This window comes from Oncorhynchus masou, chromosome 28 (genome assembly GCF_036934945.1).
Source record: "Oncorhynchus masou masou isolate Uvic2021 chromosome 28, UVic_Omas_1.1, whole genome shotgun sequence".
Taxonomy (NCBI): Eukaryota; Metazoa; Chordata; class Actinopteri; order Salmoniformes; family Salmonidae; genus Oncorhynchus; species Oncorhynchus masou.
Genome location: NC_088239.1, coordinates 59133704 through 59153987, shown reverse-complemented (window position 1 = coordinate 59153987; position 20284 = coordinate 59133704). Strand labels below are relative to the sequence as shown.

At 47.3% G+C, this 20284-nt stretch overlaps 2 protein-coding genes across 4 annotated transcripts in view; one reads left to right on the top strand and one right to left on the bottom strand.

Moving 5' to 3' along the window:
* Positions 1-9241, top strand: part of rab14l (RAB14, member RAS oncogene family, like) — a 46262-nt gene extending 37021 nt beyond the window's left edge. The window contains exons 6-8 of the mRNA XM_064942774.1: positions 5012-5099; positions 5630-5660; positions 6395-9241. Of these exons, the coding sequence (XP_064798846.1) occupies positions 5012-5099; positions 5630-5660; positions 6395-6572 (297 nt within the window). The 3' untranslated portion in view covers positions 6573-9241. The remainder of the gene's footprint in view (positions 1-5011; positions 5100-5629; positions 5661-6394) is intronic.
* Positions 9242-9424: 183 nt separating this feature from the next.
* abl1 (c-abl oncogene 1, non-receptor tyrosine kinase) overlaps positions 9425-20284 on the bottom strand; it is an 82274-nt gene continuing 71414 nt past the window's right edge. For all 3 annotated transcript variants that reach the window (XM_064942770.1, XM_064942772.1, XM_064942773.1), the window contains 7 exons: positions 18806-18890; positions 18460-18637; positions 17947-18131; positions 17649-17801; positions 12948-13037; positions 12539-12664; positions 9425-12396 (listed from right to left, as the gene is read on the bottom strand). In XM_064942770.1, coding sequence (XP_064798842.1) covers positions 10772-12396; positions 12539-12664; positions 12948-13037; positions 17649-17801; positions 17947-18131; positions 18460-18637; positions 18806-18890 — 2442 coding nt within the window. In that variant the 3' untranslated portion in view covers positions 9425-10771. The remainder of the gene's footprint in view (positions 12397-12538; positions 12665-12947; positions 13038-17648; positions 17802-17946; positions 18132-18459; positions 18638-18805; positions 18891-20284) is intronic.

The following is a 20284-nucleotide window of genomic DNA, read 5'->3' as shown; positions in this document are numbered from 1 at the left end:
TCTCTCTCGCCGTGTGTGTGTGTGTCGCGCTCTCTCTCTCTCTCGCCGTGTGTGTCGCGCGCTCTCTCTCTCGCCGTGTGTCGCGCGCTCTCTCTCTCTCGCCGTGTGTGTGTCGCGCGCTCTCTCTCTCTCGCCGTGTGTGTGTCGCGCTCTCTCTCTCTCGCCGTGTGTGTGTGTCGCGCGCTCTCTCTCTCTCGCCGTGTGTGTGTGTCGCGCGCCCTCTCTCTCGCCTTGTGTGTGTGTGTGTGTGTGTCGCTCTCTCTCGCCTTGTGTGTGTGTGTCTCTCTCGCTCTCTCTCGCCGTGTGTGTCGCTCTCTCTCAGAATTATAAATATAAATAAAATGTATATAAATAAAATGAAAATATATATTTATATATAAATAAATGGTGGGACCAACAGCAATAATAATAGTAGTAGTGGACATGGGATTACCATTACCAACAACTCCAACAACAATATTAATGAGAACAACAATACATTAAAGCAATGGTAGTGGACCAGTGTCAACATGACTGAAAACTGTGCTCCCTGAGTCTGTACCTAGTCAATGTTTTCCTCAGTTTTCTATCAGTCACAGTTGTCAGATAGTCTGCCACCATGTACTGTCTGTTTAGAGCCAAATAGCATTGAAGTTTACTTAGATTTTTTGTGGTGTTTTTCCAATAGGTGATATATATTTATTTTTGTTTTGTGATGATTTGGTTGGGCCAGATTTTCTGAGTGCTGTCCTGAGGCTCTATTGGGTTGGTTTGGGTTGGTGAACTGAGCCTCATAACCAGCTGGCTGAGGGGACTCTTCTTTTGTTTAATCTCTTTACATTGTAGAGCTGTGTGATGAAATGTTTTGGGGTCACTTGTTTTTAGATGGTTGTCAAATTTGATGGCTCTTTTTTCTATTTGAATGAGGAGGGGGTATTGGCTCAATTCTGTTTTTCTTTGCACTTGCAATACAGTCTTGCAAAACTCTGCATGCAGTATTTCAATTGGATGTTTGTCCCATTTGGTAAATAAATTATTAGAGATTGGACCCCATATTTCACTGCCATATAGAGCAATTGGTTCTATAACTGATTGAAAAATTTTGAGCCAGATTCTGATGGGAATTTCGATTTTGATGTTCCTTTTAATGGCATAGAATGCTCTTCTTGCTTTGTCTCTCAGCTCATTCACAGCCATGTGAAAGCTACCTGTGTTGCTGATATTTAGTCCTAGTTATGTGTAGTTTTTGGTGTGTTCTAATAGAACAGTGTCCAAATAGAAGTCTGAAGTCTGTTTGCTTGTAGCTAGCTAGAGTCAAAACTTCTTAACTTGAGGCGCAAAGGTACTTTTTTTCCTATTCTGAATGAATAGAGTATTTGTACATCACTTCTTGTCTGGAATTATTTTTCTAAAAACAAAGAAATATGAAATATATCAGGAGCTCATGTTGAGCATGACGAGAGCAAGAGTTCTCTCTCTCTCATCTTGTGTGCGTCTCGCTCTCTCTCTCATCTTGTGTGTCTCTCTCTCTCTCTCTCTCTCTCATCTTGTGTGTGTCTCGCTCTCTCTCATCTTGTGTGTGTCTCGCTCTCTCTCTATCATCTTGTGTGTGTCTCGCGCTCTCTCTCTCTCATCTTGTGTGTCTCGCGCTCTCTCGCATCTTGTGTGTGTCTCGCTCTCTCTCTCTCTCTCTCGCATCTTGTGTGTGTCTCGCTCTCTGTCTCGCATCTTGTGTGTGTCTCGCGCTCTCTCTCTCGCATCTTGTGTGTGTGTCTCGCTCTCTCTCTCTCTCGCATCTTGTGTGTGTGTCTCGCTCTCTCTCTCTCTCTCTCGCATCTTGTGTGTGTGTCTCGCTCTCTCTCTCTCTCTCGCATCTTGTGTGTGTGTCTCGCTCTCTCTCTCTCTCGCATCTTGTGTGTGTGTCTCGCTCTCTCTCTCTCTCTCGCATCTTGTGTGTGTGTCTCGCTCTCTGTCTCGCATCTTGTGTGTGTGTGTGTGTGTCTCGCGCTCTCATCTTGTGTGTGTCTCGCGCTCTCATCTTGTGTGTGTCTCGCGCTCTCATCTTGTGTGTGTCTCGCGCTCTCATTTTGTGTGTGTCTCTCTCTCTCGCGCTCTCATCTTGTGTGTCTCTCTCTCGCGCGCTCTCATCTTGTGTGTGTGTGTGTGTGTCTCGCGCTCATCTTGTGTGTGTGTGTCGCGCTCTCATCTTGTGTGTGTGTGTGTGTCTCGCGCTCATCTTGTGTGTGTGTGTCGCGCTCTCATCTTGTGTGTGTGTGTGTGTGTGTGTGTCTCGCGCTCTCATCTTGTGTGTGTCTCGCGCTCTCATCTTGTGTGTGTGTCTCTCTCTCTCGCGCTCTCATCTTGTGTGTGTGTGTGTCTCTCTCTCTCGCGCTCTCATCTTGTGTGTGTGTCTCTCTCTCTCTCGCTCTCATCTTGTGTGTGTGTGTGTGTGTGTGTCGCTCTCATCTTGTGTGTGTCTCTCTCTCTCTCTCATCTTGTGTGTGTCTCTCTCTCTCTCATCTTGTGTGTGTGTGTGTGTGCGTGTGTGTGTGTGTGTGTGTGTCTCTCTCTCTCATCTTGTGTGTGTGTGTGTGTGTCTCTCTCTCTCATCTTGTGTGTGTGTGTCTCTCTCTCATCTTGTGTGTGTGTGTCTCTCTCTCTCTCTCATCTTGTGTGTCTCTCTCTCTCTCATCTTGTGTGTCTCTCTCTCTCTCTCTCATCTTGTGTGTCTCTCTCTCTCTCTCATCTTGTGTGTGTGTGTCTCTCTCTCGCTCTCATCTTGTGTGTGTGTGTGTCTCTCTCTCATCTTGTGTGTGTGTGTGTCTCTCTCTCTCTCTCTCATCTTGTGTGTGTCTCTCTCTCTCTCTCTCTCTCATCTTGTGTGTGTGTCTCTCTCTCTCTCGTGTCTCTCTCTCTCTCTCTCTCTCATCTTGTGTGTCTCTCTCTCTCTCTCTCATCTTGTGTGTCTCTCTCTCTCTCTCATCTTGTGTGTGTCTCTCTCTCTCATCTTGTGTGTGTCTCTCTCTCTCATCTTGTGTGTGTGTCTCTCTCTCTCTCTCTCTCTCTCATCTTGTGTGTGTCTCTCTCTCTCTCTCTCATCTTGTGTGTGTGTGTCTCTCTCTCATCTTGTGTGTGTCTGTCTCTCTCTCATCTTGTGTGTGTCTGTCTCTCTCTCATCTTGTGTGTGTGTGTCTCTCTCATCTTGTGTGTGTCTCTCTCTCTCGCTCTCATCTTGTGTGTGTGTGTGTCTCTCTCTCGCTCTCCTTGTGTGTGTGGGTGTGTCTCTCTCTCATCGTGTGTCTCTCTCTTTCTCTCTCATCTTGTGTGTGTGTGTGTCTCTCTCTCTCTCTCTCATCTTGTGTGTCTCTCTCTCTCTCTCTCGTGTGTGTCTCTCTCTCTCGTGTGTGTCTCGCTCTCTCTCTCTCATCTTGTGTGTGTCTCTCTCTCGCTCTCATCTTGTGTGTGTGTGTGTGTCTCTCTCTCGCTCTCATCTTGTGTGTGTGTGTCTCTCTCTCTCGCTCTCATCTTGTGTGTGTGTGTGTGTGTGTCTCTCTCTCGCTCTCATCTTGTGTGTGTGGGTGTGTCTCTCTCTCATCGTGTGTCTCTCTCTCTCATCTTGTGTGTGTGTCTCTCTCTCATCTTGTGTGTGTGTGTCTCTCTCTCTCATCTTGTGTCTCTCTCTCTCGTGTGTGTCTCTCTCTCTCGTGTGTGTCTCTCTCTCTCGTGTGTGTCTCTCTCTCTCGTGTGTGTCTCTCTCTCTCGTGTGTGTCTCTCTCTCTCTCGTGTGTGTCTCTCTCTCTCGTGTGTCTCGCTCTCTCTCATGTGTCTCGCTCTCTCTCTCTCATCTTGTGTGTCTCGCTCTCTCGCTCTAATCTTGTGTCTCGCTCTCTCTCTCTCTCGCATCTTGTGTTGTGTCTCGCTCTCTCTCTCGCATCTTGTGTTGTGTCTCGCTCTCTCTCTCGCATCTTGTGTGTCTCGCGCCTCTCTCTCTCTCGCGCCTCTCTCTCTCTCGCGCGCCTCTCTCTCTCGCGCGCCTCTCTCTCTCGCGCGCGCCTCTCTCTCTCGCGCGCGCCTCTCTCTCTCGCGCGCCTCTCTCTCTCTCTCGCGCGCCTCTCTCTCTCGCGCGCCTCTCTCTCTCTCTCTCTCTCTCGCGCGCCTCTCTCTCTCGCGCCTCTCTCTCTCTCGCGCGCCTCTCTCTCTCTCGCGCCCCTCTCTCTCGCGCGCGCCTCGCTCTCTCGCGCGCGCGCCTCTCTCTCGCCTCTCTCTCGTGCGCGCCTCTCTCTCTCTCTCGCGCGCCCCTCTCTCGCGACCGCCTCTCTCGCGCGTCTCTCTCTCTCTCTCGCGCGCCTCTGTCTCTCTCTCGCGCGCCTCTGTCTCTCTCTCGCGCGTCTCTCGCTCTCTCGCGCGTCTCTCGCGTGTCTCTCTCGCTCGTCTCTCGCGTGTCTCTCGCTCTCTCGCGTGTCTCTCGCTCTCTCGCGTGTCTCGTCTCTCGCGTGTGTCGCTCCGCTCTCTCTCATCTTGCGCATTGTTCTCGCTTGCTCTCTCTCATCTTGCGCATGTCTCGCTCTCTCTCATCTTGCGCATGTCTCTGTGATGTTGACTACTGCAGCACACCCAGTGTGTTTGATGTCCTATAGCCCTGTGCATCTCTAAATTGGATTTTGACAAAATGTATTATGGCCAAATCACCCTGCTTTCATTTACAGTGCAGAATATGCTTTTAGGGTGTTTTATACAAAGGCAACATCCTAAACTCAGTCAGCTAGTTTGTACTCAGACAACAGAGTCTCACGTTGGAAAAAGATACATAGTGCCCAGATGCATTGGAAATGGTATAGTAATACCTGGATCTTTCATGGTGTTTAGCCGATACAGTATATATTGCTAAATCCATTTCACACCAATAATAAGTTAAGACACTGGGAAAAGTGAGCGAGCTGAATCATGTAGTTTTCTGCCTATAGGTGAGTAGTGAGGATGTTGATGTGTTTGGTACCTGGAGGACTGACTGAGTCGGTCTCTCCTTCCCCAGGTGATCATTCTTATAGGTAACAAAGCAGACCTGGAAGCCCAGAGGGACGTGACATATGAGGAGGCCAAGCAGTTTGCTGAGGAGAACGGTGAGTCGGAAACACCCTCCGACTCCATGAGACCGAGAAGGATTGAGAGAGATGGAAGATGAGTAAAACTCAATCTCTCTCTATCCCTCCCTATGGAATTGACTGCGATCATGCCCCCACACTCTCACTTGAGTTGCGATTCAACCTGATTGTGAATTTCGACAATGCAGCTTTTTTAGGCAATATTACAGCGTTCAAGGTAAACGCTGCAGATCCTGGCTCAATTAGAAAAGACCTTTAAATGTGAATTGCGCTGTAATGCGGCCCTACCACGGATCAAACAGAATGCTGATTGGTGATTGGAAGGAGAGCAAGAGGGGCGTGGGGAAGAACAGACTCCTCCAGATATGGAGGGATGAAAAATAGCAACTCATCTCTGATAGAGGGAGGAAGAGGGGTGAAAGAGGAGGAAATGGCACATGCATTCATGCACGGAGTGCAAAAGACATGAGGACATTCATAGAAGGAGAGCGATGAGTGAGCAGGGTGGTTGGGGAACTGCAGTAGTCTCACTCCATTCCTTCTTACAGGTCTCTTATTCCTGGAAGCCAGCGCCAAAACGTAAGTTAACTGACCTCTGTACGTTCTGCCTGCTTTTACCTTCCATTTTCAATGTGCTGAAATGCCCTGCCGTGTGACTGACTGTGTTCCTAACCGTGTGACTGACTGTGTTCCTAACCGTGTGACTGACTGTGTTCCTAACCGTGTGACTGTGTGACTGACCATGTGACTGACTGTTCCTAACCGTGTGACTGACCGTGTGACTGACCGTGTGACTGTGTTCCTAACCGTGTGACTGACTGTGTTCCTAACCGTGTGACTGACTGTGTTCCTAACCGTGTGACTGACTGTGTTCCTAACCGTGTGACTGACTGTGTTCCTAACCGTGTGACTGACTGTGTGACTGACTGTGTGACTGACTGACTGTGTGACACCGTGTGACTGACCGTGTGACTGACCGTGTTCCTAACCGTGTGACTGACTGTGTTCCTAACCGTGTGACTGACTGTGTTCCTAACCGTGTGACTGACTGTGTTCCTAACCGTGTGACTGACTGTGTTCCTAACCGTGTGACTGACTGTGTTCCTAACCGTGTGACTGACTGTGTTCCTAACTGTGTGACTGACTGTGTGACTGACTGTGTGACTGACTGTGTGACTGACTGACTGACCGTGTGACTGACCGTGTGACTGACCGTGTGACTGACTGTGTTCCTAACCGTGTGACTGACTGTGTGACTGACTGTGTGACTGACTGTGTTCCTAACCGTGTGACTATGGGTGTCCTCTCCCCAGGGGCGAGAACGTGGAGGATGCTTTCCTGGAGGCGGCTAAGAAGATCTACCAGAACATCCAGGACGGCAGTCTGGACCTGAACGCTGCAGAGTCTGGTGTCCAACACAAGCCCTCTGCCCCCCAGGGAGGCCCACTATCCAACGAACCACAGCCCCAGAGGGAAGGCTGCGGCTGCTAATGACCAACACCTCTCTCTGTGTCCTTCTCCACCCCCCCCCCCCCACTCCACTGGGACTGCATGAGGGTGGGGCACGGATGGCGGGAGGGAACAAGGGATGGGTTGGCTGGGTTGTGTAGTAGTGTACGTCCCTCTGCCTCCCTCGTTATTCTCATTCCTCTTCTTTTCCTGTCTGTGCATCCTCCTCCACCTTTTCACATGGTCGTCGTCTTCGTCTTTCTCTTCCTCCTCCTCCTCTGCATCATTCAGTCCAGCTCATCTGCCATGGGATTCCAGTTCCATGTATAAATACATGGTTTACTGACACATAGATGGGTAAACCTGAAGAAATACTTTTTTTAACGTTTCCTTTTATAGCTTCTACTATATTATCAATCAAGTCTCATCTAGCACATCTGAAACCAACCAAGCCTGTATAGTCTAACCTCCACTGACATTGAGTTATCTAGACACTCTCTCCGCATCTCTCCTGCATGGTTTAATGATCTAAGACTATTTTAATTGAACTGAAATGTGTATGAGTAAAATATTTCCCTCGATGGCTTGGTCTCTTCCGGGGGAGGAGATGGTTAGTGAAAGAAATGTAATGTATGACGCGGCCCGCTACTGATCACTATTAGCGGTGTGTGTGTGTGTGTGTTTGTGTGTGCGTGGTCCAGTTGTTGAACCTGGTCTAGAACAGGTATCCACTGTCTCTACCCAAAGCTTTCCCCCCTGGTCCTTATGGTAAAGCTCTGATACTAGGCAGAGATGGAATCGCTCTAATGGTGTTCTACATTACACCTCAGAGTGGCAACACTAGTGTAGTAGAGAGACACTTTAAAGCCCAAGAGACCTGGAATTCCCCTGAAACGCCTCGACCTACTTGTCTTTCTCCCTAAATGACGTCACAGGAAAGGCTCTGGGTGTTTTCCTGCCACTACAGTGTGTCTGTGTGCAGGGATTTCTTTAAGTTAATGACACTTAAGAAAACAAAACACGTTTTCCTTTATGGGGAAGGATTCCTTCAGATCATCAGTTTCATTGCACCAACTTCCTCCTCTTCCCCCCCCCCCCCCCAGCCCATATCAATAGAATCTGTCTGTCCTTACCAGCATTTTCTTTGTCGTTTGTTGCCTTATGGTTAATATTATTACTGTTTAATCTTTTCTTTGCTGCGCTACATACTGCTGTCAAATAAACAAACTGTTTTACAATATGGTGATATTTTTATGTAAAACATGGTAACTGGTGTAACACAGGGGTGCTGGTGAAAAATGTAGGTGTTGCCCCTTAAATCCAGTTTGGATTTAAAAACAAAAGTCAAATTGGGGCTGTTTTATATTTGTTCTGTTTCTTACATGTACAAGTGTGAAATGGAAATGTTATTTTGTTGTATATCCCACTACCCCTGAGACACCCTTGGAGAGTGGTGTCACAGCCAGGGATCCTGGAGCAATTAGGGTTGAGTGCCTTGCTCAAAGACAGATTGATAGATTTATTTTCAACTAGTCGCTCAGGGATTTGAACTAGCAGCCTTTCGGTTACTGGCCCAACGCTCTAACCACTAGGCTACCTGCTGCGATCAGCTTACCCTATTCCATCTTAACCCTACACGTGGTCCCTCACCCCAGCCCACTCTCCTCACAGGCTTGTATAGTAACACCAAGCAACATGCCCCACCAGAACAGCCCCAAATGGAAATAGTTATTCAGAATTTTTTCAAGCTCAAGTTCTGTAGGTGACCATGCTATTTGGAGGATTGGTCAACCCAGAGATTGAAGATACACACATCTCGGCATGTTTATTTCATGCTTGGGAATTCTGTAACGTTAGCCAGTGATGGCAGATTAAAAGCATAGCTGATGTTTTGGAGCTGTCAAATCAGTGAGCAGGTGCTCTTGATCATTGTCATGACGCCACACCCATCGAAGTTCATAACGAGAAAGTGTTGGCTATAAATAATCACTCAAATTAGGATTCATTTCAATCAGCCAAATCAAGGTGTAGATTACTTCTCACATTCCAATGTATGAACTTCTAAACAAGCATCTGTGTAGCCAATGGCAATGCCCGCTTTATGTATAATGCCCGGAGCCGCTTGTGGATTTGACAGCTCTAATGCAGTTAAACCTCCACACCGCCAAAACAACCGCTATGCGGATTAGATTGAATTGAGCCCATAGTTTCTATGAATAAAATGTTTGGACAGACTCCCTCTACTCAATAGTGCTACTTGGTGGTTCCATCTCTCTGAGTGGAAGTGTTCAAACTAGTGCTTTGTCGATTCCACTCAACTGTTGCTTGTAGGAGGTGGAGTGGAGAATGTCACTGTTTTGAGTTAGGTTTTTTCTCTCCATGTAATGTTTAATGAAATTGGATAAAACTATGACCAAAGTATGGAAAAATTGCTTCTACGTTGATAGTAGTCCCCTCCCCAATGTCGGCGGGATTATTAAGGGGATAGGGTGCCAACACCCTAACCTATTTTAATATACCAATGGTAACATGATACATTGCTGTCTTAATTTTGGGGCGTGGGAATGTCTAGAGATGGGTCCTCCTACGTTCTAAAATGTACAGGTATACATTTTGAAGGAGCTGTGTTAACATTTTAAATGCATTCTTGCGTGTATATGATTTCATTGACAAAATGCTCTAGACAGAAAATACATTATACATAACCTGTTGTACTGCTTGTCATTCTTGTCACATTGTGCACGTAAACATGTAAGTAGAGTAAGAACAGATTCAATTGATGGGTTTCAAGTAGCAAAATTGCACCAAAATTACAGGGAGAAAATATGTATTTACAAAGGAAAGCAAAATAAGTCTAAAATTGTGAGGTGGCTCGGGACACAAAAAAATCAAAGTAGTGGCATGATTTTTATCGGGGGGGGGGGAATAAAAAATACATGAACAGTACCATGAAGTAAAGGCAGCTTCAGGTTGATTTTGTCCTCAGGCATTGCAGTCAGTCAGGGCAAGGGTGTGGAGAACAGCACAAACTAATACTGAAAAGAAATGCATTATTTGAAAGGCAAGTAGAATATCTTAGTCACCCCCTGACTACACAGTGGCATTTCATTGGTTTGATAAGAAATAACTGTCCTATAATCAACAAATGGTCAGTTTCTCACTGTATATCTGGTTATGCATCCTCCATACATTAAAACATGATGTCCATCCAACTACAGAAGGCTTTTGTGAGGTTTGTAAGTGGTGTGTTGAATGTAATAAAATGGTCAGTTGAGGACAAGATGGAAACAACATTCAAATCCATCAGAGCTAAGTTGGAGTTCCCTGGTCCCTCTCCAGTAGTGTTCAGTATATGACAGTCATATGCCTGCCTGAAGGAGAAACATTACAATTTTCCTCATCCACATAAGTATTTATAAGGCCATATTGCGCCGTTTTAGTTTATCAATGTAATTCACAAAGCCAGTGTTTTTTAAGGCACTCTATTCAGATCTTGTGCACATAAACAAAATGTTCCCAGGTAGTCTTCCTGCTTCTTTTCTCTATGGCACATTACTGCTACTAGCATCCATTCAAACTCAATACTGACAGTCACATCTTCACCATTCATATCACACCACAGAGATCTGCCATGAAGGGTGATGTCACAAGCTCAGGGGAAAACGGTAAATGAGGTGGAGAGACAATGTGCACTTCCAGACACTCCCCATTATTTCTGGATGGAAACAAGACGTTTGGCTGTTTGTCTCCACAGAGCTGGAAGGCATCCTCCGCCATTTAAGGCTTTAAGTTTGTGGCACTTTCGCAACTCTGCCAGGAAAGGAAAGAATGTGATATGCTTTTTGTCTATTGTGTCATAAAAAAAGACAAACGATTGATGAAAAGGTGACGTGATGCAGAATTGGGCCCAGGCCTCTCTGGTTAAGGCTTTCAGACAAAACACACGAGGAAAAAGTCAAACATCTGAATAAGGTTTCTTTGATTCTGAGCATGGTAACCACAGTCTAGTGTTTGAAGTGTCCTCCGACATCCTGTAAGGCTGCATAACATCTATTTCTCCGAAGTGTGCATCATGCTCAAACTGTCCAGTGGCACTGCAGCATGCCCTGCGCTCCACCTCAACGTGAGTTCAGCATGACCACAGTGTAGGAGACATGACTATGGAACATTACATGCAGTGAGAGAGAAGGGGGAGGTTCATTAAAGTTCTGCTTTTTCTTTCAGTCAGTGTGGCCTCTCCGCTACCTCTGAACGATGTCACTGATCTCTTTGACAGACAAGAGCAGCTTGCTGAAGTCCTGCGGTGCTCCGCTGGTGCTCCCAGTGGCAGCAGGGCAGATCTGCAGCTCGCGCAGGCTACTCTCCAGTTTGTTGATGGCCTCGCGGAAGGCAAACTTGTTCCTCATCTGCTGGATGGACTCCACGTAGCTCACGCAGTACTTGGACAGGTTCTTGCCCGCCTCCAGCACGGCGCTGTGGCTGCCAGTCTGCTCAGAGTTGCGTCCGATGGCGGCACGCAGCAGCTCCGTGCCCTCCAGGACCATCTCCCTGGTGATGGCTGAGTTGGGCTGGCGCTCTGGGGGCGCACGCGTCTTCCTCAGGGAGCGGCGGGTGTTCATGAGGGGGATGAAGGCTGTGGGAGAGGTCTGGTCTCCTGAGGAGGTGAGGGAGGAGAAGCCCAGGGGGCTGGAGGTGGAGCTAGACACTGAGGAAGAGGAGGTCTTTGACGGCTGTGGTTTAGAGGAGGTGCTGAGGCTGAGTTTCTTGTGGCCCTCCAGGAGAGAGCGAGCTTGGTCACTGGGGCTGGATGGGTTGTGGGAGTCTGAGGCCTTGGCTTTGGTGTCTGTGGGAGAGGGGAGCTCCTGAGTGGGGCTGCGGGAGATCTTGCCTGACTTGGCACTGGAGGGCGGGGGTGGAGGGGGGGCAGGCTTGGGCTTCTGGAACTTGCCTCTCTCCCTGGGGCCGGAGGAGTCCAGGTTGTGTTTGTGGCGGCGGGCCCTGCACTCGTCCCCAGCTGCCCCCAGCGTGGGAAACACGTTGGGCTTGAGCAGCTCGGCCTGCAGGGCGCTGGTCTTGGAGCTGTCTACCCCCTGCCCTGGAAGCCTCCTACTAAGCTTGGGCGTCAGGGGGCTGGACTCAACATCCTTAAACACCTCATCTGATGGATCCTCGGTCTTCTTGGGCAGGCGGGGTGGGGGGGTGAGGGTGCCCATGCGAGGGATGCTGATCTCTGGCTTCTCGTTGGCCCTCTTGCGGGGCAGGGCGGGCTTCCCCCCGAAGGTGCCCGAGTCAAAATGGCCTTTGTGCAGGTCGCGGGGCAGCGTGACTGACTTCCACTCAGAGCGATCTGAGCCTGGGGACATGCTGGAGGCCGAGGAGGAGCGCAGGAAACGTTTCGAGTTAGATACTATATCCTCCTCGCTGGGTGGAGTGGTGGCAGTCTTACCACTTACACTGGGCACCACCGGCGTACACTTCTTCCTGGCATGATGAGGGGGGAACAAGGGGCCCGGGTAGGTGGGTGCCCCATTGGTAATACCGCCTGCCCCGTTGTTGTTAGCAACCAGAACCTTGTTGGGATCGTTGGTATGTGTATCACTGAAGTTGCCGTTGTTAAAGTCGTCTCGGTGGTCAGGCGCCAGCCCCCGTCTCTCCGGGTGTCCGTCCATCTCCCTGAAAGAGCTGCTGCGTTTGGGCGGGGCAGGCGCCGTCTTCTTCTTCTTCTTGATGAGGTTGAAGAGGCTGTTGCGGGACTTGTCCTTGTCTTTGGGCAGCAGGCGGTCGTCCTCGTTCAGGTTGCTGTCCAGGAACGGACGCTCTTTTCTGGGGAGCATGGGGGAGACGGCCACCTCCGGCTCCAAGGTGTCTGGGTGAACACACAGACATGCGTATCATCAGTTGTTTGAACACTCAATAAATTGTCCCAAAGCTCTTTTGACATCTGTTAAATATGGGTTAAAAACAGGGTGCAATGCATTGAGAAGAGGGGTATGTTAGGCGAATCTCACCAGGGCTGTCTCCATCTCGGTCCACGTTCCTACGGAGGGTCCTGGTCTTGGTGGGCAGTTGTGGAGCCTGCTGCATGGGGCCCAGCACCACCTTCTTCCCTTTCTTGCCCAACTCCTTCTCCACCTCTGTCACATGACACACACACACACAGTGTATTAACCTACTTCTTGCTCTTATAACCCTTAAACAGCTCTGGAGTACAGCACCTGGAAACAGATGGCAAATTAACTCCTCTAAGCTGAAAGATTACTGACCCAAATATTGTCTAGAAGTGCTTAGAAGCTATTCTCTCTCAATCTGGTTTGATATAGCACACAACCTACAGATAATAAAGCTCAAATTGAAGAGTTACAGTTGTCTTAAATTCAGCTATAACGTGAGTAATTGTGACAATATAAGGACACTCACCGTCAGAGATGCTGGACTCCTGAAACATGGTCTCAAAGGCCTGGTGGGTCTCAGCAAAGGAGGGCCGCTCGGTCGGGTTCCACTTCCAGCCTGGGAGATAGGGAGAGAACAGGAAATTAGGTTTGGTACCAATCACAAAACTGTCTGCATGATATGAATGTGTCTGGTTATTTCACATTCAGGGATTTTTCAATATTGGCAGACATGTTTCAACTATATTGAACAAAAAGAAACAACATGCAACAATTTCAAAGATTTTACTGGGTTACAGGGATATAGAAGGAAATAAGTCAATTAAAATAAATAAATTAGGCTGTAATCTATGCATTTCACATGACTGGGAATACAGATACCTTAAAAAAAGGTAGGGGCGTGGATCAGAAATCAAGTCAGTATCTGGTGTGACCACCATTTGCCTCATGCAGCGCAACACATCTTCTTTGTATAGAGTTGATCAGGCTGTACATTTGGGCCTGTGGAATGTTGTCCCACCCATCTTCAATGGCTGTGCGAAGTTGCTGGATATTGGTGGGAACTGGAACTTTGTCGTACACGTCGATCCAGAGCATCCCACACATGCTCAATTGGTGACATGTCTGATGAGTATGGCCATGGAAGAACTGGGACAATTATAGCCTCCAGGAATTGTGTACAGATCCTTGCGACATGGGGCTGTGCATTATCATGCTAAAACATGGTGATGGCAGCGGATTAATGGCACGACAATGGGCATCAGATCTCATCACAGTATCTCTGTGCACTCAAATTGCTATTGATAAAATGCAATTGTGTTCGTTGTCTGTAGCTTATGCCTGCCCAAACCATAACTGCACTGTCACAACGTTGACATCAGCAAACCGCTCCCCCACACGACGCCATACACAAGGTCTGTGGATAGTGAGGCCGGTTGGACGTACTGCCAAATTCTCTAAACTGACGTTGGAGGCGGCTTATGGTAGAGAAATTAACATTCTCTGGCAACAGCTCTGGTGGACATTTCTGCAGTCAGCATGCTAATTGCACGCACCCTCAAAACTTGAGACATCGGTGGCCATTGTGTTGTGTGACAAAACGGCACATTTTAGAGTGGCCTTTTATTATCCCCAGCACAAGGGGCTCCTGTGTAATGATCATACTGTTTAATCAGCTTCTTGATATGCCACAGCTGTCAGGTGGATGGATTATATATAGTACTTCCGGTGCCGACAGATGGCCACCTCGCTTCGCGTTCCTAGGAAACTATGCAGTATTTTGTTTTTTTACGTGTTATTTCTTACATTGGTACCCCAGGTAATCTTAGGTTTCATTACATACAGTCGGGAAGAACTACTGAATATAAGAGCAACGTTAACTCACCATCAGTACAACCAGGAATATGACTTTCGCGAAGCGGATCCTGTGTTCTGCCTTCCCCCCAGGACAATGGATCGGATCCCAGCTGGCGACCCAAAACAACGACGTTGTAAAAGGGGCAAACGAAGCTGTCTTCTGGTCAGGCTCCGGAGACGGGCACATCGCGCACCACTCTCTAGCATACTACTCGCCAATGTCCAGTCTCTTGACAACAAGGTTGATGAAATCCGAGCAAGGGTAGCATTCCAGAGAGACATCAGTGACTGTAACGTTCTTTGCATCACGGAAACATGGCTCACTCGAGAGACGCTAACGGAGTCGGTGCAGCCAGCTGGTTTCTTCATGCATCGCGCCGACAGAAACAAACATCTTTCTGGTAAGAAGAGGGGCGGGGGCGTATGCCTTATGATTAACGAGACGTGGTGTGATCACAACAACATACAGGAACTCAAGTTAGAATTCCTCACAATCAAATGTCGACTGCATTATCCACCAAGGGAATTCTCTTCGATTATAATCACAGCCGTATATATTCCCCAAGCAGACACATCGATGGCCTTGAACAAACTTTATTTGACTCTTTGCAAACTGGAAACCACATATCCCGAGGCTGCATTCATTGTAGCTGGGGATTTTAACAAGGCTAATCTGAAAACAAGACTCCCTAAAATGTATCAACATATCGATTGCGCAACCAGGGCTGGTAAAACCTTAGATCATTGCTATTCTAACTTCCGCAACGCATATAAGGCCCTCCCCGCCCTCCTTTCGGAAAAGCTGACCACGACTCCATTTTGTTGCTCCCTGCCTACAGACAGAAACTAAAACAAGAAGCTCCCGCGCTCAGGTTTGTTCAACGCTGGTCAGACCAATCTGATTCCATGCTTCAAGACTGCTTCGATCACGTGGACTGGGATATGTTCCGCATTGCTTCCAACAACAACATTGACGAATAGGCTGATTCGGTGAGCAAGTTCATTAGAAAGTGCATTGACGATGTCGTTCCCATAGCAACGATTAAAACATTCCCAAATCAGAAACTGTGGATTGATGGCAGCATTCGCGTGAAACTGAAAGCGCGAACCACTGCTTTTAACCAGGGAAAGGTGACCGGAAACATGACCGAATACAAACAGTGTAACTATTCCTTACGCAAGGCAATCAAACAAGCTAAGCGTCAGTATAGAGACAAAGTAGAGTCACAATTCAACGGCTCAGACACAAGAGGTATGTAGCAGGGTCTACAGTCAATCACGGATTACAAAGAGAAAACCAGCCCCGTCACGGACCAGGATGTCTTGCTCCCAGGCAGACTAAATAACTTTTTTGCCCGCTTTGAGGACAATACAGTGCCACTGACATGGCCCGCAACATAAACCTGCGGACTCTCCTTCACTGCAGCCGACGTGAGTAAAACATTTAAACGTGTTAACCCTCGCAAGGCTGCAGGCCCAGACAGCATCCCCAGCCGTGTCCTCAGAGCATGCGCAGATCAGCTGGCTGGTGTATTTACGGACATATTCAATCAATCCTTATCCCAGTCTTCTGTTCCCACATGCTTCAAGAGGGCCACCATTGTCCCTGTTCCCAAGAAAGCTAAGGTAACTGAGCTAAACGACTACCGCCCCGTAGCACTCACTTCCGTCATCATGAAGTGCTTTGAGAGACTAGTCAAGGACCATATCACCTCCACCCTACCTGACACCCTAGACCCACTCCAATTTGCTTACCGCCCAAATAGGTCCACAGACGACGCAATCTCAACCACACTGCACACTGCCCTAACCCATCTGGACAAGAGGAATACCTATGTGAGAATGCTGTTCATCGACTACAGCTCAGCATTTAACACCATAGTACCCTCCAAACTCATCATTAAGCTCGAGACCCTGGGTCTCGACCCCACCCTGTGCAACTGGATACTGGACTTCCTGACGGGCCGCCCCCAGGTGGTGAGGGTAGGTAACAACATCTCCACCCCTCTGATCCGCAACACTGGGGCCCCACAAGGGTGCGTTCTGAGCTCCCTCCTGTTCCCTCCTCCTGATGGGACAGTAGTGGAGAGGGTAGTAAGTTCCTCGGCATACACATCACGGACAAACTGAATTGGTCCCCCCACACAGACAGCGTCGTGAAGAAGGCACAGCAGCGCCTCTTCAACCTCAGGAGGCTAAAGAAATTCGGCTTGTCACCAAAAGCACTCACAAACTTCTACATATGCACAATCGAGAGCATCCTGTCGGCTGTATCACCGCCTGGTACGGCAACTGCTCTGCCCACAACCGTAAGTCTCTCCAGAGGGTAGTGAGGTCTGCACAACGCATCACCGGGGGCAAACTACCTGCCCTCCAGGACACCTACACCACCCGATGTCACAGGAAGGCCATAAAGATCATCAAGGACAACAACCACCCGAGCCACTGCCTGTTCACCCCGCTATCATCCAGAAGGCGAGGTCAGTACAGGTGCATCTAAGCAGGGACCGAGAGACTGAAAAACAGCTTCTATCTCAAGGCCATCAGACTGTTAAACAGCCACCACTAACATTGAGTGGCTGCTGCCAACACACTGACTCAACTCCAGACACTTTAATAAATCGAAATGATGGAAATTGTTGTAAAATATATCACTAGCCACTGTAAACAATGCTACTTAATATAATGTTTACATACCCTACATTACTCATCTCATATGTATATGTATATACTGTACTCTATATAATCTACTGCATCTTTATGTAATACATGTATCACTAGCCACTTTAAACTATGCCACATAGTTTACATACCCTACATTACTCATCTCATATGTATATACTGTACTCGATACCATCTACTGCATCTTGCCTATGCCGTTCTGTACCATCACTCATTCATATACCTTTATGTACATATTCTTTATCCCTTTACACTTGTGTGTATAAGGTAGTAGTTTTGGAATTGTTAGGTTAGATTACTCGTTGGTTATTACTGCATTGTCGGAACTAGAAGCACAAGCATTTCGCTACACTCGCATTAACATCTGCTAACCATGTGTATGTGACAAATACATTTGATTTTATTTATATATTATATTGACAGGGATGTCAACAAATTTGTGAACAAAATTTGATAGAAATAAGCTTTTTGGCGAATGGAACATTTCTGGGATCTTTTATTTCAGCTCATGAAACATGGGACCAACACTTTACATGTTGCGTTTATATTTTTTTCAGTATAGTTAGTCATTAAGCACTCAATGACTTCATTCCAGTAGACATTAAACAAAAACATGATGAAGGTAGTTAGAGAACTATTTTGAGAAGCCAGGCTGTGCCATTTAGACATAGACAGATGTATGTGTACTCACAGGCCCTCATGAGCTGGTAGACCTTCTCTGGGCAGCCCTCCGGACGGTCCATGCGGTAGTCCTTCTCTAGGAGCTCATACACCTGGGAGAGGTCTATGCCAGGGTACGGAGACATCCCATAGGTGGCGATCTCCCACAGCAACACTCCGAATGCTGGGAGTTTGTTATCCCAAAGTACAGAGATTAGTCTATTTGCATGCCAAAACAAGACTATGACATTGTAATCACAATGACATAAATCATTCTAAATATCAGAAATACATTTTTCATTGAGTTACTGTGTCATCTTCAAACTCACCCCAGACGTCAGATTTGATGGAGAACTTGTTGTAGGCCAGGCTCTCCGGGGCGGTCCACTTGATGGGGAACTTGGCCCCAGCGTGGGCCGTGTACGTGTCCCCCGTCATCAGCCTGCTCAGCCCGAAGTCCGCCACCTTCACCAGGTGGTTCTCCCCCACCAGACAGTTACGGGCTGCCAGGTCCCTGGAGCACAGAGCGAAAACAGAGGAGCATGATGTATTTTTTTAGGATGGCAATTCTCTTCTAATATCTATGTCTTTAGGTGTTTTCTGTTACGTGGGCACTTGAGTATGAAGCTGAGTCTCAACAAGCTTGACAATTAAAAGCAAATTGGGGAATCGACAAGAGGACATAAATCACATCTTCTAGGCCAAAATAAAACATGCTGGGGCAAAGTCAATCTCACAGCAACAGCGCACATGTGATATTTCTGTCTGGGGGAGGGGAGGTTAGTGAAAGGTAAGAAATGCGAAGAGAGAGAAACCGAGGTTAAGCTAGTGTCATGTATCACCTGTGGATGAAGTTCTTCCTCTCTAGGTACTCCATGGCGGAGGAGATCTGCGTGGCCATGTAGAGCAGCACCACAGCGTTCACCTCCTCCCTGTTACACTCCCTCAGGTAGTCCAGCAGGTTGCCATGGGTCATGAACTCTGTGATGATGTAGAATGGGGGCTCCCGCGTGCACACGCCTGGCAGAGAGAGAGAGGCAGAGTTAGTCACAGCACTGAAAATGGCAGTTCAGTGTGGCATTTCACAAAGAGACAATTAAGACTGAGGCCTCTAGTTAAAAGTAGTGCAATATCAAGGGAATAGGGTGCTGTTTGAGACGCAGCCTGAGACATAACCCAGTAACTCACCCAGTAGCTGTACCAGGTTGGGGTGTTTGATCTCCTTCATGACAGCAGCCTCCTTTAGGAACTCCTCCACCTCCATGGTGTCCTCCTGAGTGGGTGAGAACAGGGCCAGAGGGTCAACCACACACATCAGGTGAAAATATATTCAAAAGAGTTAGATACATCTACACTGCCTTCAGAAAGCATTCATACCCCTTGACATATTCCACATTTTGTTTAATGCAAACAGGGTGCATGTTTTAGAATATTTTTATTCTGTAAAGGCTTCCTTTTCACTCTGTCATTTAGGTTAGTATTGTGGAGTAATGACAATGTTGTTGATCCATCCTCAGTTTTCTCCTATCACAGCCATTAAACTCTTAACTGTTTTAAGCCAATTTCAATTTACAAAAAACCCCAGATGTTTTTCGTCTATTGAGCTTCTAGTCATTTTATAGCTACTGTTTACAGGCCTCCTAGGCCATATACAGTGTTCTTCACTGAGTTCCCTGAATTTCTATCGGACCTTGTAGTCATAGCAGATAATATTCTAATTTTTGGTGACTTTAATATTCACATGGAAAAGTCCACAGACCCACTCCAAAAGGCTTTCGGAGCCATCATCGACTCAGTGGGTTTTGTCCAACATGTCTCTGGACCTACTCAGTCATACTCTGGACCTAGTTTTGTCCCATGGAATAAATGTTGTGGATCTTAATGTTTTTCCTCATAATTCTGGACTATCAGACCACCATTTTATTACGTTTGCAATCGCAACAAATAATCTGCTCAGACCCCAACCAAGGAGCATCAAAAGTTGTGCTATAAATTCTCAGACAACCCAAAGACTCCTTGATGCCCTTCCAGACTCCCTCTGCCTACCCAATGACGTCAGAGGACAAAAATCAGTTAACCACCTGAGGAACTCAATTTTTTTTTTTTTTTTTTAACCTTTATTTTACTAGGCAAGTCAGTTAAGAGCAAATTCTTATTTTCAATGACGGCCTAGGAACAGTGGGTTAACTGCCTGTTCAGGGGCAGAACGACAGATTTTGTACCTTGTCAGCTCTGGGATTTGAACTTGCAACCTTTCGGTTACTAGTCCAATGCTCTAACCACAAGGCTACACTGTCGCCCCAATTTAACCTTGCGTAATACACTAGATGCAGTTGCACCACTAAAAACATTTGTCATAAGAAACTAGCTCCCTGGTATACAGAAAATACCCGAGCTCTGAAGCAAGCTTCCAGAAAATTGGAACGGAAATGGCGCCACACCAAACTGGAAGTCTTCCGACGAGCTTGGAAAGACAGTACCGTGCAGTATCGAAGAGCCCTCACTGCTGCTCGATCATCCTATTTTTCCAACGTAATTGAGGAAAATAAGAACAATCCGAAATGTATTTTTGATACTGTCGCAAAGCTAACTAAAAAGCAGCATTCCCCAAGAGAAGATGGCTTTCACTTCAGCAGTAATAAATTCATGAACGTCTTTGAGGAAAAG